General features: G+C 37.9%; 1 protein-coding gene across 1 annotated transcript in view; it reads left to right on the plus strand.

The window, feature by feature from the left end:
* Positions 1 to 27,504, plus strand: part of LOC124170031 — a 95,546-nt gene that overhangs the window by 18,401 nt on the left and 49,641 nt on the right. The window contains exon 5 of the mRNA XM_046548716.1: positions 26,771 to 27,014. Within this exon, the coding sequence (XP_046404672.1) occupies positions 26,771 to 27,014 (244 nt within the window). The remainder of the gene's footprint in view (positions 1 to 26,770; positions 27,015 to 27,504) is intronic.

Raw genomic sequence — 27,504 nt, forward strand, 5'->3', positions numbered from 1 at the left:
TCTCTATATATACCTCTGGTAAACCATTTTCCCCATGCTTTCGCTATTCTACGCTGTCAGTATTTGAAATTTTTAAAAGTAGCGAGGCAGGTTGTTGTGTTTCCTAAACTATAACATTTTGGGAGATTGTAACATATGCTACTAATTGCTGGCACGTAGGTATTTGCAAGAATAACTATGTACCATTCACACATTTATCTTAACGTTATTTTCTTTACGATTCTTTTCTGCATAGTAAATTCCCTAGTAGAAAAAATTGTGTTCTTTTGGTGTTCTTTATATGTTCATTCAGTGTTCAAGTGTTCTTTTGATGTTCTTTTGGTGTTCTTTTATGTTCACCAATTTCTTGGTGTGTTCTTTTGATGCTCAATTTATGTTCTTTTTATGTTCATCTCAGTGAACACAAAATGAACATTTTTCTTTATGTTCATTTTGTGTTCCCTTTGAGTTCATTTTATGTTCACCATGGTGAACACAATATGAACATTTTTTTATGCGTTCATTTTATGTTCACTTTGTGTTCATTTTATGTTCACCATGGTGAACACAAATTGAACATTTTTTTATATGTTCATTTTATGTTCACTATGTTGAACACAAAATGAACATTTTTCTTTGTTGTTCTTTAAAATAAACCATAGTATAAATATTCTCATTCCTTGGAGGTGATTGTGGATAACTGCAGTTCATGTGTCATGACAAGTAGCTTTACATAAAACAAGTAATACAGATGATTTTGGAGACTTTGTCTACCAAAAATGAGTTTGAATTTCGCCATCTTGAAATCCACAAAATTGTATTTTTTAGCAGTTTTCCATAATATTTCTAGAAATTTAAAATAATGAATTTCCGGGAAAATTATCCCAAAATGAAGGCATATAATCAAAAAATGGACATTGAACGATCCGAGAATGCAATCAAGGAACACCTGAAAACACTCTCAATATGTACCTTATTGCATACTAAACAGGGATAAGGCCTGAGCATATGGCTTTTAGTTTCTCATAAAAGAAGCTGGAAATAAAATGATTTGAACCTTATCCAAACACTGACATCTGATTCACGAGGATGTGAAAGTGTTCATGGTAATGATGGGACTTCCGTGAAAGCTTTTTCTTTGTTGTTCAACAAAATGTTCTTTTTATGTTCATTTAGTGTTCTTCTGATGTTCAAAAAAGTGTTCATTTTGTGTTCAAATTATGTTCTTTTTATGTTCACAGACGAGTGTTCATTTTGTGTTCTTTTTATGTTCTTTCTGTCACAAAACACATAAAAAGTACATAAAGTGAACATTCGGTGAACATAGAAGGAACACAATTTGAACATTAAATGAACATAAAAAGAACACTGAATGAACACACTTTTTTCTACTAGGGAAGTTTTTCAATTTTCTTTTTCCACTCCCACATTGTGTATTTCAGCTTTTTGAGGATAAATGCATGTAATACTGACGTTGATAGTTATGTTTTTCCATACTCATCATGCATTCACCAATGAAAGTAAGCATCCGAAGTGCAAAAAAATATGCCATATATATCATCAATGAATACAGCGGCCGTTTGTATACAAGATTACCTCCATCTAAAACATAAAAATGCTTTGGTGTTACGCATTAGTCTCTCCTTTTTCAATGGTATAATATACTCTTTTGTGTGTACTAATGAAGAAATATATCTGCGATGGATTTAAATCGATTTATCCACTATCAATTATAATTTCGATGCATCAATTTCTTTTATTTGAAAGTTTAACTTTAATGATGAACGAGTAGCCCTTATTACAGGTGAGAATCGTTTGATTTCCCTCTCGTTTTTTTATTTGAAACAAAGCTTTTCTATTGGTTCTTCACGGTATCGCCGGCTTCGGATTCAATATTTTTCATACCTATCTGCTCTTCCTATCCGATACCGAGAATTAGAGTTTTCTCCGGTAGCGGCCAGGAACTGATGTTTTCTCCGCCGAGTTACGGACTACAGTCGGGAGGAAACTACGGGAGAGTACACTTTCTCCGGAGAAAGGAGAATTCAAGTTACGGACTTAGGCCCCTGGAATAGTTTTGTTTACCCTAATGTGTGGAGTCGCTTTCAGCTCGTCCTTGAGCACGCTCTCATATATCTGCTTAGTAGTTTGCAGGCTGTCGTTATGTGCGTATTTGCTTTTGAAAATATTTGATTCGTGTAAAATTTTGTTAAAGTACCTCAGTCCCCTTGCTTTCTCCATGGAATTTACTAATAACATTTTTCTTTGGTTGATATTTGAGTGTAAAATCTTAGCGATATTTTTCACTGTTATAATGCGTGCCTTGATTTAAGTTTCAATAAGGTTTAGGCCATCATATTTTGGGGGCGCGAAGTCTTTTTCTTTAGACTTTTTGATGATAGCCTTTCCATATAAAATTATTCGTCATTTTAATTATGTTTGCGCTTGCTTTTTCAGGCATTGGCCAGACGTGTGCCACATACTATAAGTTTGGGAACAGTATCTGATTAAGTTGTTTGATTTTAGACGTGATTTACGTTTTGTATTCCGCATATCCAAGTAGAATTTTACGGATTTTTCCCGTTGCTCTATCCCAGTTTTTATTAATAGTGGCGGCAAGGTCTTTCTCCCACCATAGCCCTAGGATGTTTTGGCCACTGACTTTATTCCAGCCTTTTGTGTCAGATAATTCCATTCCTTTTACATGTATAAGAGTAAACTTGGTCATGTTGATTTTCACGCCAATCGAGGTGCATTTTTTCATGATATCGCTTATTTTCTCGAGTTCCGATGCGTCTTTCACAAAAAACGGTGATGTCATCGGCATACATGCACGATATGTACGATTTTCCGCACCTCCTGATTCCAGTGCTGTGTTCAAGGTCCATGACCAGAGGTTCCATCTCCTAAGAGAAGAGCAACATCGACAACGGGCACCCCTGTCGGACCGAGTTTTTGATTATAAATTGATCGGATATTTTGTTTCTTATTTTTATTTGAGATGTGATAACATGGTAAAGTGTTTGGATCATCCTTATAAACCCTTCTGCAAAATGTATTTCTCTTAACATTTTAGAATCCATTCTGTTCTAATATTGTCAAAGGCTTTTTCCAAGTCGATAACTAAAATGGTTAAAGAATTTTCCTCCTTTGGCATACTACTATGTATGATGTCCCTGACTAAATTCTAACTTCTACTGAAGATTTCCCTTCTCCCTCTCCAAAATGATTTTCCTGGCCTGCGCCATCCATTATCATCGTCATTTTTTGGACTACTATGTGAGCTAATATTTTATAACTGGTATCTAGGGAAGAGAATGGTCTAAATTCCGTTATATGTTTTGCGTTTCTCTTTTTCGGTATTAGCGTTATTATTGCGTTTTTCATTCGCGCACTCATTTCCCCTTTTTGCGTGATGCTATTGAAAACCACGCAGAGAGTGGGTTTCATTTGTTCCCAGAATGTCAAATAAAACTCATTTGGCAGGCCGTCCTCCCCGGGAGCCTTTTGTTTTTTAAGATTTAGTTTTGTAGCGTCTATTTCCTGTTCCGTGATGTTTGTCTCGAAGCGCTGTGTTTCTTCGGGGTTGAGTTTGAGGAGAAGAGAGATAGCCGGTCCGTCCCCTTCTTCCCATTCCCCGTACTGGTGATAGAGCCGGCTATATAATCTCGTCGCCTCCTCAAGCCGCTTTTTGGGTTCGTCTAGATCTCCTATTTCACCTCCGCTCGCATATTTTATCGTCTTCCGCAATTGTTCTACTGTCAGGGCTTCGGATTCACTTTTGTCATGACCTCGCTCCCATTCCCTTGGGGCAAGCTCCTCCACCTCCCGTTGGAAAATTTCTTTTTTGAGTTCTTTTATTTCAGCATTTACTCTGGGCGACCTGTTCTCTGTGTCTATTAGGTGTTGGAGCACCTCACGATAGAAAGCTATTGTTTCGTTTTTCTCCCTATTTTATTTATTTATTAAATTATTCAAACACAGCCAAAATGGCCTTTACATTGAATACAAAACATAAAATCTGCAGCTTTAACAAATGTAAACTATAAAAAAAATATACAAAGGATATAAAAAAGAAAAAAAATGGATTCAGTAGATGGCTTTTCGAAGCTGCCTCTTGAATGACCTGATGGGCATTGAAAGATCCAGGGAAGGGTGAGTACTCGAAATGGCATTGAAAGAGGTAGGGAGTCTGTAAAAGAGTGATCTCTGAGAGAGAGAAAGACGGAATTTAGGTTGGTGTAGTAGGTGGTTATTACGGAAGGACCGAGAGGGAATGTGGAGTGAAAAGAAAGGCAGCATATCTGAGGATCGGAACTTGCCATTTAAGGCATTGTAAATGAAGGAAATATCGCGGAAATTCCTACGGGAGGATAGTGGGACCAATGATAGGGCAGACATTACTTCAGAGCGAGAAGAATTACGGAGGTGAGGAACACGGTGTCGGACTACTGAAATAAAGAAATTAACTGGGCGTTCAAGAATTTTAAGGTTGGAGGGGCTGGCAGTGGAGTAAATGACGGAGCAGTACTCGAGGATTGGGAGAACGCAACCGGTGAAAATAGCTCTCATGGCGATTGGATCGGTAACAGAAGTGAGTCGATAAAGAACTCCTACAACTGACATGGCCTTGGATTTCATTTTGTTAAGGTGCGGAAGAAAAGTTAGTTTGGGGTCGAAAGTAACACCCAGGTCATTGATGGAGGAAGCAATCGGAACAATTTCATTAAAAATAGTATATTTATGAGGAGTGGGGGTGCGTTTTAAAGAAAAAGGTATGTATTTTGATTTGCTTGTATTAATTTTGAGTTGCCACTGAAGGCACCAAGCCTCGAGGGAATGAAGGGAAGACTGCAAAGACTGAGAGTCAGAAGTATTCTCAACTCTTTTGAATATTTTGCAGTCGTCTGCAAAGAGGAGAATTCCGCATGCGTTAGTAAGTGCACAGCTCGTAATATCGTCAACGAATAATTAATATTCGCTTGTTAGTTTTTTTAAATTTATTTATGATACCTGTTTTAAAGATTTTTTCCCCACCAAAGTAAAGTGTCATTCTCGCTGAGAGCGTGATTTGAGAGTCGTAACATTTCGGTTTCAATATTTTTACACATTGTTACGTCTTTTAATAGGTTAGTATATAAACGCCAATTTTTTTTCTCCTTATTGTTTACATTCCGTGCCTCAAAGTCCATTTTAATTTTGATATGAATGGTGTAGTGATCCAAAAGAGCTATAGTGGTCTACTGTATTTTATGAATTCGTTTTTTAGTTTCTTTGATGTAAAAATATAATCAATTCTGTTTTGAGAGTGTGTTCCTATTCTTGTAAATTGTATTCTGTTTTGTACTGTATTTTTCCCGGTATCTATTGCGTCTATATTGCTAACTAAGGTTTTCAGTGTCTTGTTTATTCGGTATCTTATTTTGGTATTATTTGCCCCGCTGTCCTCCCTTCTGTATATAGCGTTAAAATCTCCCCCCATTATCGCCTTGTCCTTGAAAAGGCAGGCGTAAGGTTGAATTTCGCTAGTCAGGAACTCTCGCCTTTCTTCGCTTTTTTCATGTCCTGTAGGGGCTTTATCTAACTCGATAGCAAGTCTTATCGACGTTGCTACGTCGTTAGCTTATCGAAAATCTTAACTAACGACAATTGGTTTTCTCTACGCTTGCTTAGCAATATTTTCTCGGTTGCACTAACGAAAAATGTCGATAGCTTATCCGGGTGCTTGAGAGCACGTCTTAAGCTTATCGACGCCCGCCATAGTGTTTTTCGATATCGGTTTCAAAGTTTTAATTTTGCTACAACAAAGCTATAAAGTTAGTTTTACTTGAAAAGTTATAGGAACACTTTTCCGGAGGAGGTGAATAGCATGAAAACATTTTGCAGTAATCAATGATATTATAAAGTGGCAATAGATACATTAGTTTTTTCGGGGGAGTTAATATGCTGTTTGAAGTTGATAATTGGTGTGAAAATAATATTTACACATTCTAATTATGGTGCTCCGATAATTTTTAGTCAGTAGTTTCTTACGGCTCTATTGATGGGACTTCACTTTTTAGGTCGGGAGCTATTCACTCTTGAGGAAAGAGCATATGTAATTAAGCATCTAGTGTAGAGAAGACGACTTAGGAATACTCAGAATCCTAATTTTTGAAGGATTTTTAATTCGGAACAGCCTTTTGAATAACCCCCGATTTGGCCCTAACACTGACGGATCTTTGACGCCTTTTTTTTTGGCTGGCTAATGCCACCGTTCACAAAAAAATAACTGCTTTCCTTTTCTACTAAGGATTCATTAGTCGTCACTTTTAGCTTTTGCAATGCTGTTAAACTTAGTCCCAACGAAAACTATGCCTGTGTTTTGATGGGTACATGCATGCACTTATTTTAGTATCATTTGAAGTTGCTAATTGCAGTGATTTTCTATGCCCAATTGTGGCTACCAACAATTAACTTTTGCTACGTTTTGCTTTTGTGTGAGTTTAATCAGTAATTCGATGCCTCAACATGGTGGGTGACTATGAAAATATTTATATTACTTCCTTAAATGCACATTTTTTTCTATGTTTACTTTATTGTGCTTATCTTCTCTTTGAGTAGAATGCAATTATAATTAACAACAACACCAACAACATTAACACTTCCGTAATCTTTGCTCAAGAAATTGAAACTAAAAAGCGTTAAGTACCTATGTGACACGAGTTCACAATCACAACACTCGCGATGATTCCTTCCATGACATCCGCGTTATCTCGATATTTTTTTATCAACGAATTTATTTCAAACATCCCAAAATATGATGAAAGCGTCAATAAGTTTTTCTGATTGAATAACTACCACTGTGGACGTTGTGGACTTATAGCGAAAATAAGGCAAACGATGTAAACAAGCCGTGGCTGAAGAAGCACTCCGAAATTTACATTGTTACAATACTAATAAAAATAATTTTGTCACTACTAATCACGAGAGTAAAATTACTATAGGCGTAGGTGAACGAGTAAGTAGCAGACAAAGTCCTCTTCAAGAAAATCATACTTGAAAATTACGATACCTAAGGCACCAAAAGTTGCCGATATTCTTCCATCGACGACTGTGTAATCCTTGAATATACACGCTTATTTACACTTATTTCCCCCTTATTTTATTTTATATTAGGGATCGTTCTTCATGGAAATATATTACGACACATCATAAAAACAGTAAATGAATCCACGACTTAAATAATACTCATTAGTTTTCTCCAACACCTATTATTCTTTTCCGAATCTACTAGTGCGTTCTTTAGCAGCTTCTTGTTTATTTATGGTGACTATTTATCGTTTATTAGTTACCGTAGTTAGGCACTGCTTCTTGATGCTACCGAACAAATAAATCTAGGCATTGTGATCGGTTGAAAATTCTAGCCTCACTCGCAGGCGCCGACGGTGTATTGTTTGCTATCGACGAGCCGTGGTCTTGTTTAGCAAAGACGAGCTGTCGTTAAGGTGAGATACAGAAACACACTTTCGATAAGAGGGTGTCGTTGCAAGAGAGGACTTTCGTTAATAACCCGTTAACAACAATTCGTTAACGAGTTAGACAAAGCCCCTACTGAAGGGGCATATACTTAATAAAGTGTGTGTCTCCGATTTGCAATGTTATTCTCCCGGAGGCATGACGCCGAACATTCTTAACATTTAAAAACTTTTTTGTTAAAATTGGTGTACCTAAAGAGGAGTCATCAGTATTGCCAAATATGCGGTAATTTTTGCTCTGCCAAACAGGTATTTTGTATTCTTGAATTAAGATGACATCTGCTTTTAAATCATTGTACACAAAATTTTAATGACATTGATTTTTAAGGCATTCGTGATTCCGGCCACATTCAGTGACGCTACCGTTATATCTAGCTTATTTGAAGAGGTACTCAATGTTGGTTTTTTTTGGAAGGAATTAAAATTTTCTCTGTTACGTTGTTGAAACAAACGAAGGGCGTTTGCATGCGAAGTTCGTATCTTAAAAAGGGTGTCCAAATGGAGAAAAAAGTTAAATTTAAATGGCGAGGTTCGGAAATAGAGTCCGGCCCTCGACATCGGTCATATACACCAACTCTGAGTTTAATACCTCCGTATTCTTAACATAAGGCAAGGATTAGTAGACATTTTATATTCATGGTTATAACTGAAGCAAGATAAGTGCTATTCAAATTATTTAACATTAACTTTACAAAAACTTTAAAGCATTTAGTTTTAATTTAATTTAATGCTTTAAACTAAACTTTAAAGCAAAGTTTAGTTTAAAGCATTTTCCTTTTTTACTTGATTTTTTCTGTGCCCTTTGCGCTCACCCTCCTGGATTCTGATGCCCCGGTTCCTAAGCTGTTCGTTCCACCTCTTCTTTTTGGTAGGTGAGAGGTCCTTTCCGAATAGCTTTTTCAGTTCCGCAGCTACGGCTCTGCTCTTGGCCTCATCCTCGGTGAGGTTGATGTGCGCGCTGCCGCTGGAGGCCGCCTCATCCTCCTCCCCTCACTCAGACCACAATCTGCTTGTACCTGGTAGGGTAAGGAAAGAAGAAAGAGGAAACACTCCTTCCAGCATCCCCCAACCTCCAGGAACATTTACTTTTCTCCCAGCACTTCATTTTGGTCATCGCTCACTCCCTCCCTCACGTCCATGATTTTAATAGACTCCACACTGCCTGACATACTCACTCCCTCCCTCACTTCCTTGATTACATGAGACCCCACATTGTTCGAGGCACTCACTCCCTTCCTCACTTCCATGTTTTCTGTAGACCCCACATTGCCTGAGGCATTTATGAAATCATTTGTCCCCTCATCCACACCGGTATTTTTGTCAATTTCATCGTTGGGCTCTCCCCCCGTCACTACGGCTTCTTCCTTGTCCGTCTCAGAGGTAGAAGAAGACCCTTCCTTATCATTGTGATCGCCTTTGGAACTTTTTTCTGTCTGTTCTATTTCTCCTTTCCGACTTCTTCTCTATCCCCCATCTGATGTACTCACATGACTCACGTTGTTATTTTCAATACTTTGTCCCCACTTTCATCTGATTTTTGTGTCTCCTCCGCCAATTTGACTCCGTCTTCCGCCGGGATATCCATCCCCTCCTCGTCTTCTTCCACCCTCCCAGAATTTTTAGAGCACTAGCGTATGATGGCCCCGATCTAGTTTCTGAGCACTGCAGCCTTAAATGATCCTTAATTCCGCACCTTGAGCACGTCAGCTTTTGCCCATCATAGTGGATAACTGCGTGTTCACCGCCAACACTTATTACACGAGATATATTTTACGTAAGTGACATCTTGACGGTTCTAGTGCCCGTCATCGTGCCCTGGTGTACACCATCGCCGCTCCACTTATTCTCTGAATATCCACAGACTTTGCCGTACTTGCTCAGCGCTGCTTCGACTTCCTCACATGTTACCTCGAAAGGTAACTGACACACTTTAATAAAAGTATATCTTTCGGATATTGATTCACACCACCATGAGAACTTTTTGGTGCCTTTGGCCGGGAACTGAAACTTTTCACCTACTTTCATCATAATTCTTTCAAAGGTAGATTCCTGCCTGACTTTCACAAGGAATGACTTCCTTCCTGGACCCAGCTGGATGCCATAAATTTCTTCAGTTTTCAGCCCGAGGTCTCCACCAATTAGTTGGTAGACCTCCAGGACAGAAGGCATTTCACTAACACTCTCGATATTTACACGCAGAGTGTTCTTCCTTTCCACCGGCATTTTGCGTCGACTCACACTGCGTTCACCGACACGAAAACGCTAACAGACCGCGTACCTCTGGTACAGGGGTGCGCGGTCGCCGGGGCAAGAAAACCCGCAGTCGCTGACTCACAACAGAGCTCCGATAAGACGTCCGCTCGCTAGTCGGCTTTCCGGGCCACTGTGCAGACCACTACGCAATCCAGGTTCTTTAATTCCCATGGCAATTATACCGAGGCTAATGGTACTAGGGGTTCGGCCCTCGCAGTCCATCATGGATGGCAACGCGAGGGAGAATGGACTTCCAAGAAACCACTCGGAAGGACTCCCAAGAAGGCGTCGTCATCAAATAAATGGATTTCAGTGATAAATAAACAAAAGTGTTCCTTTGTGTACAAATGAAGAGAAGGTGGCCGATTACGCTTTCTTGTGGGACACCTGATGTAGATTTAACTGCATCGTAGCTTATTCCGCCAAAAGATACGTTTTGGTTACTATCACTCAAAAAATCGCCTATACAGTTTACAACCATTTTGTTTAGCCCGAACGACTGTAATTTTTATAAAAATTTGCTCTGAAGTACTGAATCGCAGGCTTAATTTTAAAAAAATATGCGTCGATTTGTCTTATAGATGAACTTAATTTAAGAACGTCGTGAAGAAAGAGCGCAAGGTGTGTTTCACATGAACTCCTTTCTGAAAGCCGTAATGACAGCTTTGGAGGATGCTACGACTATTTAGGAAAGCCATTGTTAATGTCGATATAAGTCATTGTATATTGTTAATATCGATAAGTTTGACTATCTTACCCATAACCGAAGTTAAAGAAATTGGTCGACAGTTCCCTAGGGCCATGTTTGTTTCCCTTTTTGAAATTCGGTGTAACGTCTTTCATTTACATTTTATAAGTATCTTTCCTTCAGACTATGACTTCTTGAATACTATCTCTAAAACTGGTGCGATCAGTGGAGCTAACTCCTCGAGGACACGCGCGGATATTTCCTCTGCACCCGGAGATTTCCTATCAGTTCTAGCCTTATTGCTATCCCATCGCGTTGAATAGTGATTCCTTTCATCAGTTCCTCAGTTAGAGGGATGTCTAAAATACAAGCAGCATTGCATGTAGTGTAGTGTGACAGTCGGCTTTTATCATGTTATTTAGGGGTGGGGCGATGTAGAAAGTAAGCGGGTTTATTCGGATTCACAAATCGGTGGTAGGGAACAAGGAAACCTCTATTCGTAAATTCAAATTTCAAAGCACATTTACAATCCAACAAGCAAGGATTATTTCGATAAACGGTAAGTAGGGCACTTATATTTACCGTCAAAAAGTGAGCACAAATTTAATCCGTGACCATATTAAAGAAAAAAACAACTTCTCAAATACATGAAAGTCCGCTGTTCAACAAATATAATCAACTGAAAGATTAAGGTACCAGTCTTTTTTTAAGCAAATTAATGAAATATTGTCAAATTATTGCGATAATGAGGAACTTGCATGGGTCGTAGATTGCTCTAAAAACTATTTTGAATAAGTCAAATGGATACATTAGCTCGCAAAAATACCTTCAGTTTCTCCATTCAACATCAAAAGAAATAAAAAAATTGCATTTAAAATCGAGAAAAATTTCTCTGAGCCGACCACTGCGCGAAGACACCCGAGCGTTGCCGAGGCCTGGCGTGACGTCATAGGTGCCTAAACAACCGTAGGGAGTAGGGAAATACGCTGAGCGCATGGTGTAAAATTTGTTTTGAGGGAGTATTTAGCCGCTCATCATCACTTTATTTTGTTCTGTTATTCTTGGGCAAGTTTTCCTATTGCTATTGTGCCTAGATTATTACTTGGGATATTAATAATGCGGTATCGGGATGATGAAGTACAAGCGTTTCACTTCGTATGTTTTAGTTATCAGAAAAATGGATGATAACGTTTCCACTCGTCCGAATAGTACACCTGAAATTCATCTACATCTACATAATACCACGCAAGCCGCCTAAAAGGCATGTGGCATGTTGTGTTAGGACACCAGCCTTTTTTTAGGACACCAAAATTGATGTCACGACCCTCCAAAATTGATGTCACGACCCTCATGGAATTTGTTAAGAGAAATTATTGCTATTCGCCGGCGGCAAATCGATACGTAAAAGAAACTTGTAATACTGGAGGATAACGATCGTAAGCTGTGCTGTTGATATTAGAGTAAGCTGTGCTGTTGAATTTGGCAACGCCGAATTAGCGGAGAAGGAAGTCCTATCCGTCCTACGGTACGAATTCACAGCAAAACAGTCTGCACACAATCCACATGTGAGATCGCGAATCGGTGCCGCTGCCAACACACACACAAGCTAAAACTTATTTCAATAATATAGGTAAATCCATAAACAATATACTAGCATATACAATAAAAATATAGTGGGAAATATGCAAATACTCTTATCGAAAACTGGAAGTCACTGTCACATTCTTATATTCATCATGTACAACTTACAATAACAGAACTCGTTATGATTAAAACAACTATTTATTCACTGATTTAAACCCTTAAATTATCCCACACAAGTGACTTTTCTCACTACTATTCGTTGAAATAATGGAATAACAAACTTCACACGCAGTTTTTATTTCAATAGCGTGATCGTGAAATGTCATATCTACGGTGAGCAACGGAGATTAGCACGCCACTGACAATTTTACACTACTGTTAGACATGTATCGATAGCGTAATAGCACTTTTTACAATTCACTCACGATGGAACACAGATAACTCTTGGCCGATATTTTTCAACCTTGTCAAACTTTGTGCATTACAACCACAGGCACTGTGATTATTAGCAGTAGCTTAACGGGAGATGTCACGTTGAAAATAACACTATTTTGGCACAAAAATGTTCCTAGATGTCTCCAATCAGCGAGCAAAAGTTGCATTGACTGGAATTCACCCCATAATACAAGCACAGACAGTCCTAAACGACGAATTCTCCGGTACCTACAAATAAACGGATGAAGTTATTGTATATAAAAGCTAAGCGGACATTAGTAAACATCAAAATCGTTCTAATTACATACTTAAATGAATGATATGCCGTCGATAACATCAAATTACAATTAACGTACCCCCTTCCAATGGCCGTGGCTCAGACTCATAAACGATGTTATATAGGTATCCATTATAAAATATTTGGTTTAACTACTCCTATGCCCTTACTCAGACATTAATATTATAAATAATGCAAAATATGAGGGCTTCCAAGGCTCTATCGTCGGATATTTATCTTTAAATATAAAATAATGAACACGTCTAACAAACGAAGCTCTCACAACTGCTGGCAACTATTACAAACAATCACAACAATAGCTTCGCGTGATGTTTAGGCACCTTTGACGTCATCGAGGCTTCGTCGGCAGTGGCTTGGGGGGTGAGGGAGTTTTTCCCGCGCTTTAAAATTCGTTATATTTATCATTAAATATCTCGCGAAGGAAAACTCAGATTTACATGCGGTTTTCTTTGTTGTACTCAGAAAATAATTTTCTGTCCGCCTGTGAAATAAAAAAAATTCATGCAAGTTCCCCATTCTCTCAAAAGCGTGGCGAAACGGGAGTTCAGTCTTTCCTTTTTGACTTGTCAAAGTAGATCGCTGATAGAAAATGAGGGGGGACTCGGGGAATCGTTGGCTGGAAGTAAAACATCCGTTCTTACTTCACGGATCGGTGCCGCAGGCAAAGATGTGATTGTGGGTCGCGTCGAAGATGCACTGGTTTGCCGCCGGCCGCGTCAAAGATAAGTTAAACTCATGGGCATCGTCCGGCTTTCGAGCGTGGGCTGTATGGCAGTGGAGCTGGTAGGCCGATAGTTTGGCCTACCATCCTTCAGCGCTTCTCAATGGAACCCAAGTATTAGGCTCGTGTAAGAACGAAAATGACTTAGCCATGTGCTGGGTGACCGTGCAACATGACCCGTCTTTCTTGATTTGACTCCACGCCTCCTAAAGTCAACGGCGTCTCAGCTTCACCAAGAATCCTTCCAGCTTCTACCAGCCTCTCTCCGGCGTAGGAAGGGGGAAGAGAAACACGTGATTCACTACTTCAGCGCCACATATTTTGTTTTGCACCGTAATACTTCAGCGTCACCTTTTTCACTTCACTTCATCGCGTGGTCACCGCGCTCTTTCGAATCACTCAAAAAATGATAACTCAAAACACATCGAATTTGACATATTACAAAAATAACAGATAAATTTAAAATAACAAAACAAACACACGAGAGAGGAAATTCAGAATATCTTGTAAACGGAAAAGAACCTTGAAATAATTTAGAAAAACAAAAAAATGCTGGAAACCGTTGCCGACACAGTAAACACTTTCAAAAAGTTAAACGTGTTAGCTATGTCCACAGTTTTGGTGGCAAGTTTATCATCTTTATCAAATAGCAAGTCTACTGTTGAAGGTTATCCCCAGGGCCCTCTCGCATGTGACCAAAAATATTTCGGATTGTCTTCGAATTATACACCGAGCACTTTTTTCTTGAAATTATACAGTGCATTGCGCATGGATTTCTTTTTTTAGCGTTGCACAGCGTAATTTCCTCTTGCTTCAAGTTCCTTTAATTTTTATCGCCCACCATTTTGCACTTTTTGAGCAAGTTGTATGAATTTCTCTCTTTCCAAAGATTAAAACCAATATTTTTGAGGTACCTGCGAAGTTTTTACTATCGAATTTAAGTGTTTGCTAAATTTATTCGCTTATTTCTTGACGACGAAAGCGTAAAAACATAAATATTGAATGCAGAACTCTCTGCTTGATCGTCATCGAGGCGATGATCTCCTACTATCTTCTGACCTGCACGGAGGATGTTCAAATTGCTCCCAAATAAGTAATGCAATGAGACCTGCAATTCAATTGGCTGCATTTCTAAAGGATCTTCGCCAGAATTCAGTGATATGTTGATGCATGGGTGGTATGCCTCAAAGTTAGCAGAGAATGGAAGTGTTTCTAAAACTAACGGGAAATACGTTTCCCTGAAAATCTAAAAAAAACGCAAGTGTTAATGTTCAGGTATTAACCTTATGAAATCTGCATGCTCTTTCAATTTTTTATTTTCTTGTTTTAATGACAATTATTGTTAAAATTCATGTAAAGGGCAAAATAATGAACAAATAATAAAACATTGGAGAAGGCACAATCAATTTCAGTATAATTAAATTTTTATTTTTTTTGTGCCTTGGATTATGGAGCTATTTCTTTCAATAAATCATTCTTTGTGCGACAACAATTTCTCGAGGGCATAAGGTCTAAATAAGGAAGAAAAAACCGAATGATATCGTGGTGGGGGAAAGCAAAGGAAGCAGTGGAAAGAGGGAATCTATTGAGGCCGTGAATGAATAAAAGGAAAGGGACGAGCCGTCAAACGAAACTAAAAGTGATACGATCATAATGGCATCGGCCATCAGCCAAATTTAAGTTTGTTTAGTAGAATAGTCCAGGTAATATAAAGTTCACATGTATCTAGAAGTCGTATCCCAGTTTATACGGCTTGTTTGAAAGCTCTTGGCCCCTAAATACGCTAAGAGAAGGAGACTGAAAATGAGGGGAGGGTGAGTTAGGAGGAGAAAGCCTAACTCACCCATCGGTCTCAGAGGGAAAGAGGAATAGGGGATAATGAGTGATCAAAAGTGACTTTTTTGAGAATTTCAACATTCCAACAAAAAATAATGACATAAATTCAACCTCCTGTCCTTGTTATTACGTGTTAAATAAAAAACTTCGTCCTATTCGTGTAGCCCATCAACCATTCAGGTGATAAGGACAAAATCTCTTTCTTACTTTCCAAAATTCTACTACCCACAAACAAATGTATTGATACATGCACCCAACGTTTTATATTATTTCCATTGTTTTAGCTAAAATAATTTAAATATACTAATAATACAATTAAATAGTTTTTATTGAATCAATAGACACTGTTTTATTTTAAAATGTGAATAAAATTTACTGACATTTTTAAATTGTTTTATAAGTTTTTTTTAATGCGCTCATATGTTGCACAACATTCAACATGTCACACAACAAATTCGCTGAAATGTGATTGCATAGCACCGGTGGAAAAATGTGGAATTCATTTTCCTTACAAAATTAATTATGTAAATATTTTTTAAATCTAGCCAGAATCACGACAGAAAGCATATAAATATGCATTGTCAACTAGATCTGAGATAGATATAAAGTTTCTAAGCTCTAGATAGTCGTTAAGTGTGTTAAAATTGAGTTACAAAATTCCACCGTAACAAACGGATAGACAGACACGAAAGTAATTAAAGAAAAACATTGTAATAATAATAGACTATTGGACAGCAACAAATGTAAAAAGAGCAATGGTGACCTTTAGCGCTTGAATACTTCCAATTGATGTAATACGTAGATAGGTAAAAATTTACTCGCAATAGGAACCAGGGAAACTCTTTGAAGACAGTATGTATAAAATATTTTGCCTTGAAAATGAGTTCCATTTACTTCGACCATATAGTAAGTATGTTCTAGAGGGCTCACGGCATAGGAGGAAATCGTATGGTCAGCTTTAGTTCTCAAACAGCAGATAAATGGCACCGGAGTGGCGAGCAAGAGGCGACAGAGTCGGCGTTCAAGGTCTTAACGTGTCCCTTGGGTCTCACCTTTCCTTCCCGCCCTCCCCTCTTCCTAACTCTCCATTAGTGTCCCAAGCATCGAATGAAGGGAAGACGATGTTTACATTGGGCTGAGCAAATAGTCTCACTCCTTCCAGCAAGCATAATCGGTAAAATAGCCTGGGTCCTATAGGAGAGATTTCTTTCTCGCCCGGTGAACTACGTCTTCCCCGATTCCTTTGCTCTTCTCTCTCCTTGGCTTTCCACATTACTACTGAAAACAGTTTTACAACATGCAGCTGTGAATAAGTGTTTAAACTGTCTCATGCACTTCAAAGATTACGGTCCAAAAGTCAAGCAGGAGAGAGGGGGAATTTTCAGGCAGGGCCGGGCTCTTTAAATATATATTCGCAAACTAAGCCAATAGACTTACAGTTAGATAGGGTCACAGAAGTATTCACTCGACCACCACAGATTTTGATGAAATAGGGAAGAACACTAGTGTTTCAAATGCACCAAAGACATTTTTTAAATTAGAGTTCAGAATAACATAATGTCGTAAAACCACAGTTTAAACCCAAATAGTGAATACTTGATTCGAGATGACCGTCCGAAATTTGGAAAAATTCAAAGGCCGCTAAAACGGGTGTCCATGTTGAATATTGGCCGTGACGTCACAAGGCAGTAGCAGAAGGCAGCTTCTACGACGTTAAGTTCTACCACTACTATTGCATAGAAAAATTACTGAATTTGAGGGTATCCGTTTTTTGCTGTCATAAAATATCTTCAGAATACATATGTGGCTGCTTCTCTTTTGAGGAAATGACTTCAAAATTGCGTAATATATTAATATTCATTTACGTGTCAACTTAAAGTTTGGAAAGAGTGGTGCGAATAGCGCATTGAATCTTTAATAAATAGATGATGGTATTTATTTTTCGCTGGGTATATTTTGGCACAATGCCGTTTATAATACCAAAACTTTTTTTGTAAGAACTGAGTCAAACTAATAAACCTATTTCAGACGTTTGCTGCAAGACTTATTCGTTGCGTATGTATTCACGCCGGCCGGAACGTTCGCCGTTAGCAACTAGAATCATGGGATGTTAGCCTTATTTCCGTTCTGGCTAGTTGTTGCAATGGTTCGCTGTCCAGGATGGGTTCAAGAAAAGTTCATCTTGGTTGGGAGAAGGAAAATTCCAACGATTTAGAACTGGTATACCAAACTTTGGTGTATTTCGGGGCACTGAATCTTTGAAAAAGGAGGATAGGTTCAACGCTCCATAGAAATGCGAGGCGTTAAGGCTAACAAGGGGAGACCACGTACCTTGCTCCGTCTTTTTCAATTATGGCCTTAGTTAGGCTGTAATAAATTAATTTTCATGCGGTACTTTTCACAAGTGATATATATAAATCCAAAATATCTTCGTAATCCCGATGGGTCTGTTTGGGTAGTGGTAGTGTGTACGATTCCCACCCTGAGGATCTAGGATCAAGACTTCGGCATGGCATTATATTTTTTTGCCTTCATTGTGATCATACAGCGTCAAGTTTATCATTAATTTTAATTGCAGCAATCATTGACATGAGACAATTTTTTTATCATCATAATGGCGATTAGGTATTTTAGCAGTGTCATTACAAACGCGGAGATACGACTACAAGGGTTGGAGTGCGCTAAAATGTTAATTTTTTCTTTGCTTATACTAACCAACCTCCACATTAAAAATGAAAACCACTCTTGCAAGAGCACATACCATTAAAGGCTCGCGGCAAGCAACAATATGCATAGAGACATTATTAATAAGAACACAAAACGAATATAAAATGCCATATGTCTCGAACACTTGTAATTCACATTACTCCAAAGGGAGTTAACTTACTCAGTACCAACCTCAGTACCTTGCACTAAGTACCTACCAGTTTACCTCAGGGGAAGTGCTAAAAGAACCCTTCCGAAGTATAATTTCAATTAACAAATAGGATGAAATAAAAGTTGATAACCCTGGACCGGACGCGCTGGCGTATAAAATACGTAAATCTTTGAAAACCAAGGATTTCAACATTGTACGTACATTCTGGGCTAGAATGGTCTCGTGTATTCCTACAATGTACTTTGACTGCCTATATTACGAATTTTCGAAGTTCGAGGTATTGTAGCTAATTTTTTAGATCAGCAAGATGAACCCGTCACCAGTGGAGTATAAATTACGCCGCGCGACCTGCCGTGTACCTTTATATCTGTATCACCTATAAATGCACTACTTCCAACAAATAAAGATTAAATTTAACAAAAATAGTTTGTTATCATATATGCACATATCATGGGCAAAGTACGCATTTTGCCCGGTCGTGTAAAATAACAGTCGCGCCATAATTCTTTAACCAAACTACTTTCAATTTATAAATTACGTAGGTCTACGCGGAAGATGACCCAACACATTTTCTGATGTGACTGAGGTACCTATTAAATAAACTATTTTAATATAAATATCAATTTGATCTTACAATACCTTCAAATGATCTTTAAAACAGAATATCATCGATAGGTAAGAGTCAGGAGCAGCCTTGAACCATTTATTCCGTATGGCTTGTGCGTAAGGCACGGGAATGAATATCTTCTCCAGGCTTTTGTTTCGACGTCGAGATGAAATTTGGAACAAAAAATCATTTATAATTCTTTTTTTAATTCATGTTTTCCGTAATAGCCGACATTTTTAGGAAGCAAACTCCACCGATTCCCGGAAACTCTCGCCGCGCTAAAGGCGACGGAATTCGAGACTCAAATCACCGATGGCGGCGCTGCAGGCGCTGACAATATGGCCGACGCAGCGAGGTTAGTGTTCTGACAATAGCATAGGCGTAGTAGGAGCACAACTCTGTGGTAGGAAGTATCGTCGAGGCATCCCGCTGTATCAATTGAAATGTGTTGAGGAAGATTTTTCTTGGTTATGAAGAGGTATACAGATACCTAGGGGCAACAACGAATAGCGGGTGTGCCACGGAGGGAGAGCGTATTTTAAATGCGGGACTTGTTTAGCCAGCAAGGCGGTGAATTAAAAGTATTGGCTATTGGTAATGCATAACATATATTACTTACAACGTTATCACAATACTAACAAAATAACACTGGACGGCATGATTATCGGCCCTGACACCATTCCTGCCGCTTCTACTGTAAAATGGCCTCCTAAATCCGAAAATGAACTCCGTTTTTCCCCACCACCCACCATTTTCGGGGGAGCTTCCCCCTCCAATTTTTATCACTTTTCAGTCATTTGGAGGAATTAAAACGATTATTTTAGCATTTAAATTTTTTCTAAGGGTTTTGAGGGGTGCAAAATTCTAAAATATATATATGGTAAGGAGGTAGATTTGGGGGGAATAAGTCTCCGAAAATTGTGTAAAAACGCATTAAGAATTATCAATTTTGCCATTTTTTCGCAAATTTTCGCGTATTTTAAAAAGTTTCCAGCTCCCATTTCACGTCTTCCTCCACCGAATGATAAAAATATATATAAAAACAAGAAACAGCAGTAATAATAAAAATATTGTGCTGCATAGAACAGCAACAATGATTAAAATTTGTAGAAATACCTCGGAAGATTCACTTTACTACGCTGGCCCTCGCAATGCCTCGCCCGCTCATCCTTGGACAGCAATTCTCTTAGCTTTCGCAGCTAAAAAGGAAAAGTAATACTTCCTTATTCCACGAAAAATATAAGATTAAGATTTTATATTCTCATTTCAGTTAAAAATTATTCTTTCTCCTTAAGAGCGATACTCCACTGGTTACTACTGCCTTGTGACGTCACATCTCAATCAAGATGGAGGCACTGTGTTTCAGCGCAACATGAAAATTTCCGACTTTCAAAACGTTTTAAAGTGCATAACCCAGATGCAGATAATAACAGTGACTATACTAATGTTTCTTTTTTAGGCTAAACTTTCAAATTCAGCAATAAAAAAAATTAGTGCACTTCCCTATTGTGAGGGAAGATATGCTCGAACATCGAATGGAGGAATGTTAGAGGAGTTTTACATCTAGCAGTGTAATAGTATGCGAGACAGAATGATTCCTTTGACGAATTACTACAGCCCTCTGCAATACGGAACTGGAACATTTTCAAATTTGAGACATAATATCGCCGGTGTTCTTTTGTCGGAAGAATCCATCGTTTACTTCGCTGGATATCTCCTTAAGAGACTCTTGGCAAAAAGTGGATGCATTAACGGCAAGAAAATTTCTGGGAAGAAAAAAAATTAGGTCAGGTGACAAATATTAATCATGAACATTTCTTCAAAGCAAATGAAAACAGGCTTGAAATTACATTCTAATGATCATTCGAATGCAGTAAATTTCCGTCATACACGGCGAATGGTGGTCATTCGAATGATCATTCGAAAGGTCTTTCGAATGATCATTCACCGTGTAAAGCGGCCTTACTGGAAAAACCGTCTCCTTGGGAGTTGGGAGCTCTCAGCGCAGACTCAGGCCAGTAAGGAAAGCCTGACGAGGTGTAGCCATTAAAAATTCATAACTTTCGTTGTAATCGAGATAAAGTTACAATTTTTTCACTAAAAACAAATTTATAGTTTTATAAAAATTTTATACCAGCATGAATGGACCTATATTGTAAGGTAGGAAAGTCAACAGGCGATTGATTTTAACTCAGCAAAATTTCAGATTTTTGTTCCAAAAGTTTTGTTATTTGAACACACACAACAACGTTGAAACTAAGTTATGAACAAATTACAGATTACCAGTATTGAAAAACATGTATAATATACGTTTCCTACAAGTTTCAACTTAATACTAAGGACAGTCTGCCGGCAAATCTATCTCGCCATCTGATTAATTGTTCCAGAACTACACCAAAACTGTATACGATTTTTGTACGTGCGGTGAGCCCTCTATAAATATATACTCACTCAATGCTTGGACGCTGGTACCAAAGTTTTATCACTCGTGCGTGGATAAATCTTGGCTATGGAATGAATAATTCGAAGTAAGGGTTACTAGCGCCATGAATTTCAATTTAGGGATTATTCTCAAAAACCAGTCAAATAAAAATGTGAAATCTCTGTAATTAACATGAATCTAATGAACATGGAACGGATTGTGTCTTCATGTTTCTGGGTTTCATCGCGTGGATTTTCTTTGTGACGACAGTTTCTCCGGTATTCCAAGTCTTCAGGTCCCGTTTAAAGTTCTTTATAAAATTTATTTTTAATTGCAATATTTTTTATTTCTTCAAGATTTATTTAAAATAATGCAAACGATCAATTTCTTATATCCAGAACCACAATTTTTAATTCAAGAATCTGTAGTCTTTTGATAATTAAAGCAGTATTGAAATGTGACAGATCTATGGAAACCATTTCAAATACATCTTATCGTGCCTTCCTTGTGTGAGCTTGTCATGCCTCCTCCCAGGGGCGCAGCCAGAAATTAAGGCAGGAGGGGTTAAGGTGCAAACAATACCATAGTGTGTGGTGGTATGGATTACCCACTAGGATAAGCGGTGCGTGCGAGATTATTAAATTGCGGAATTTTAAGATAACCGGTTCAAAATGGTGAGTTTTAAGGCTTTCTGAGGGATGTTTTATTAATCCTTACACTATTCTATTAGTAATATCGATCCAATTAAGTAAAATGGATAAAACTTAAATATTTTTCTGAGCTCTGGGGTGGGTTTTAACTCCAAACACCCCCCTCGCTGCGCCACTGCCGTCTTCAGCATGAGATGATGATTCTCATAATGAAAAATAATTAAGTGTTAATGACAGTATAGGAACTAATATGATACATAACTCACTGGATAGCAAGCGATTTTATGTAACCAAATCACATTTTTAACACTTTGTAGTCTGCCTCTCATAATCATGCCTTCTCCATTGAAAGCCGTACTAAGGGCCCGTTAAGTTATTTTACATCTGTGCGTATTAGGCACATTGAGCCTGAATCCAGCAATTCCAACATTGCGCCTGACGAAAGGTTAGGTTCACCTTCAAGCTTCGAGAAATACAGCGTCTGCCGAAAATATTTTTTTTCATATCTCCTGACTCTAATTAATCATGTAGTTATCGCCTACATTTGAGCCAACTTCCCAATTAGCCCGATCAAATTAGCCCAAAATATAGCGGTACTCTTGCATAAATTCCCAATAAGCTGAAAATTTGCATGAACGTTAGGAATACCATTCTAATGAAACACTGGATATTCCATCGATCCTGTGAGTGCAAAAAAATTATTCAAGGTCAAAGGTCATAAAAATGGGCTTTTTGCATTTTTTGGCCAGACGGTTAGTGTTATGATAAAAATTTCTCACATAAAAATTGTACATCAGAAAATTATCTACAAAATTATCATCGTAATTTTTTATCTGACTAAGATTTGCCGTTTCTAAGAAAAAGTCATTCGAAAGTTTGCCGGAGCTGTATTCTCCGTAATATGCATGACTATATTGTTGCGCTCTCCGAACATTATTGGACGCGTAACACGCATATTTGTTACTATCTCTCTCTTGTTCATCCGCAAACAATCAGGGCAGAGGGTTAAGTTTTACATATTCCCTCTTAGTAAAAACATGTGGTCATTGCTAGAATTGCAACTTCAAGTTTGAGCTATATTTAGACGTTAGCAAATTTTGCACATTGCTTCATCTGTAAAATAACCTTGGCCTGCATGCAAAATTGCTACTGTTGATCGTGGTTCAAAGACGTTGATTGACGCAAGTGCTAAGAGAAGTTATGAATTTATTAACTACAAAAAAAAAAAAAAAAAAAAAAATCAGTGGCAAAACATGTGCAAAGTCTGAAAAACTACACTTGAAGTAGTACTATTGCTTCAGTGGAAAGGCATCATGAAGAGAATGAAGGAAGTACATCGAAAGTATGTCCTCCTTGTACAAGAGCACACGTAAATGAATCAGCTTTTTGTTTTAAATATCAATCCTTGTTTTGCGGCGATGAACGGAATAAGGATAAGAGAGCAAACGAGCTGAAAAATATGGGCTTAGAATTTGTAAAGTTACTATACTTTCATTCGAAGAATCGGTTCTGTTTGAAGCTCATAATAATTCGTTCCGAAAATAATTTAAAAATAATTATCTCTCGCATACGGTTTAAACATAATTTCGTAGCTTCTGAGGCTAGTTATCGTCATGATTGCAATTTCTTTTTTTTAAACCGCCCACTGGAAGTAAAACTGGTCGTCCCCGAAATGAAGCATTGAATCTGTCCATGGAAGAAATATTTGCCCACATCGAGAGTAATATCGTCTGTACGACTACACTGGAAGACTTATAAAATATTTGCAGAAGTTCATTTCTTGATAATAGAAGTGTTAAACTGCGATTAATATTAAATATTGTAATAAGGTTATTATCACTCAGAAACCCAGAAAAGTTACATTTATATGCTTAATTGAAAATATTCATGATCAATTAAATAAAATAAAAGGGTTACTTTAGGCCCTGAAAGCTACGGCAGCAATCATTCGAGATGATATTCAATCGTTGGCCATCGGTAGTTCTCATTATCATCCACCGGGTCGCATATTTGTAAATATAAAAAATATTATTCCGTAGTCATTGACACATGTTTAGAGCAAATTTTTAAAAGAAAAACGGTTAAATTTAGAACATAAAATCAGTATGTACAAACATTTGTTCTGGTGTTATGACTGCTATTAGTCCTCGGTCTTTCATGCCCCAGCTACAATAGGATGTTGCAGTTTTTTTCATCGGCAGTTTGCCTCAGAACGTCTCATACAAATTTTTAATGCTCCAATCGCTCACAGAATTCGCTTTCTTCTTTCAGTATATGGAATTCCAGCAAAAATCACCAGCACTTATCCTTTGCTAAACAATGACGTGATAAAAACGTATGCAATTGGCTTGTCTTCTTTCAACCGCTATTGTCTTGTCTCAGCTCCTGCTCGTCGATATTTCTATCGATCGTATGGCCAGGTTCAAGTTTGAATTGGCAGTAAACTGGATCCAAAAAAATGGGGTTGGAAGTTAATTCACAATGTACCGTAGCCAATTCATACTCTACGCCCGTCTCCTTAACGCCTTTGTTCTACTGTTTGCAACTGCAAGAAAGGGTGTGGTTCAAAATTTAGTTGCAAAAAGTGGTCGTATTAAGTTAAACGGCATGAATTATTAGTCAAGCCCAGTCGTGTTCACACGTTGAACTTTCAACAGAAGAAGATACCGTCATCAATGACAAAACTGATAATGTATCGCTGTTACAACAATTTACACAGACTCACGGGAATATAGAAAAGAAGATAACGCTGGAAGAAGAAATAAATAAGAAGAAGCTCAATAAAGTTGATTTACGAGTAAAACAGACCGTGGGGAAGAACTACTGGGAAAACTACGCTTAAAAACGCGCTTCGAGCACTACCACATAGGTGACGAGGAAACGTTTGCGTATTATGGAGAATTATAAACCCTTTGTCCAAATTGTTGGCGGATGGACAGGCGAGAGCTAGTAACCAATATACGTGTTATGCGTCCAATAATGTTCGGAGAACGCAGAAATATAGTCAAGAATATTACGGAGCAGCACCGAGAGAGAAAATTATTCGGATAAATTGCTAAATGAGAGGCTGGTTTCCATGAGTATTATAATTTCCATCAATGTTCCGCTGTATATAAAAGTCTACATGCGTTTAAATTGTAAATGATTGTCCAATTCAGCGGAAATAAGTGGGGAAGTTGAAGGATCTTCCGTTGACACCTGATATTCGCCGTTACGGAAAAGGTACCACAGACACCATATTAGGAAGGAGCGTTGGTGGCATTTGAACTTGAGAAATGTGCAATTATTGTGTTCCAAAGGAACCTGGCAGCACCCCTATGCCACACAAAGTTGAGTTATAGAGGGTTCCATTTACGAGTTGAGGAACGCGAAGATATATGATTTTCTATAGTAAACAACTGACAGGGTTAGAGACTGTGATGTTAACGATTGTATAATAAAGCTTTTACAGTAATGATATATATAGAGAGATTTTTCGATTAAAATATTCCCCTATTTGATGAATGGTATTATATAATGGAGATATTGTGTAAAATTATTTTTAAAATGTAATATAAAAAAATCATTTATCGATAAAGAATAGCTACTGTAAGATATATTTTCATTTTCAAATTGCATACCCATTCTATTTCTTGGTGTTTCAATGGTGGACTGTATTTAACTTAATCGATAGAGCATTATATTATGGCCAATATATCTGTTCTAATAGACAATGAGGTCTACAAGGGGGCAGGATATAGATACAATTTGTAAAGCTTGGCATTCCTTGTATGGAAATAATCGGGTACAAAAAGCTGCTTGACACAGCTTACTTTATGAAGTAATTTCGAAAGAAATTAAGCATATGGTCTTGTTAAATGACATTTTGTGCCGTAAATGCTGTACTAGTTACACTAACGCATTTTTACTCGGAGAACATCATTGCGCAATCTTACATGTGTACGAAGGCGCAGTCAAAATTGCTTAATGTGAAGCGGTGAATTGCTACAACGAACGAGAGAATGCACAGTTTTGATATTACATTATAGCCCCTGCTCTAATTGCTGGCACGGTTTTACGCGATTTCAACAAATGTTTTCAATACTAGCCTGCGCAATGATTTGCCTCGGGTAAAACGGCCTTTATGTGTAATCGAAAATACGATATTCCTATTATCACTGCTTCTGTCCTATTCGCGCAGTAATTTGGAAATTCAATTTTAACAGTATGGTTATAAACAGTAATTACGATTAATAAAAGTGTGATCGGCATTGTTTATGTTAATGTTTATTCTTAATCAAAAATATTAGAAACTGATAAACAATCGTTGCTCTATACAATCAAATCAAATATTATCCTGGAATACATGGATTTAAATGACGCAAAGCAATTATTCGTGCTTTTGACCGTGTTCCAAAATTTTAAAAATGTGAAAAAATTAAGATTTTAATTTAAGGTAGTGGAAACTATATGTATATTTAAGTTTTTTTTTGTTCAAAATATCTGGGGGAACTTTTCTCTATCTTACTGCTAGACCCTTTGCTCGTACTAATTATTGTTACTGATTTTGATGTAAAAATATAAGTGTTCAAAGTCGTCTGGTTTTTGGATTTTCCATTTGGGGTATTAGTTCTCCATAGCAGGACAAACTTTACAGGAAATGTAATGTTTTTATTAGGCAAACAATGATGTCAATTTGGCTGAAACGAGAGTACTTTTTTGTGTCCTTGTGGTGAGTTTACGTTTTATCAAGTATTGTATGATTTGAGTAAGCCGCATTGGCAGTTATTCCCGGAGGGAAGACTTTGAGCTGTAGTTAAATTGAGCTAATCTTAATTGAACTAAAAACCATGAGTGTAAAGAGTGATGGAGAGGAGGTCTGTTCTACATACTAAAGCTTTTGTATTTTTTTCATAATTCCAGGATCACTGAGGAGGGGGTGGGTCGTATGGAGAAATTTTTATATGACATTTGTGGGAAAATGGTGGTTGTGAACTATCTCCTTCTGTCATCCTCGATCGAGCAGATGGTCGTCCGGTGGCCAAGTCTTGAGCACTACGCCCAGGGAAGGGTTTCAAATCCAGTCCACTTTTGTAGAGGGAACAGCGAAGCTGACATCCAGACATTGACCAACGTCATCAATTCATCCTCTAATATTAGTATCAAGGTAACGATGTTATGAGATAAAAGTTAGAATATAGTATTCTATTAAGTTTTTTTTCCAGGGAGTACTACAGAAGTAATCTGGGAGCCTTTCAAGAAGGCACTGCTGGAAGGAGCCCTTTCCTTCCAGAACTGCCTTCTTCAATTCACTTTAAAGGGCTACTCCCTATCAATCCATCTAAAATTCCAGTTCATTCCCTTCCTCTCCCTCGTTTACATAAAAATCTACCCTTTAACACCATTTTCAGTATTCCCTCCCCGCTAAGTAGGGTACCTTCACATCTCTGCATTGCGTCGACGCTACGAGAGCTCCCGTCCCGCCAGCAAATTTTGCCCTTCACAGCTCTGCGTTACGAAAACAAATGAAAAGCAAAGAGCGTCGGCTTCAAAAAATCAGCCCCAGAGCATAACATCTAATGATTTCAAGCCAAACGCACAAAATTATGATTTTTTGTGCATTTTCACGCAATTTTATTTCCTAAACTATTCTTCTT

This window comes from Ischnura elegans, chromosome 13, assembly GCF_921293095.1.
Source record: "Ischnura elegans chromosome 13, ioIscEleg1.1, whole genome shotgun sequence".
NCBI classification, from domain to species: domain Eukaryota; kingdom Metazoa; phylum Arthropoda; class Insecta; order Odonata; family Coenagrionidae; genus Ischnura; species Ischnura elegans.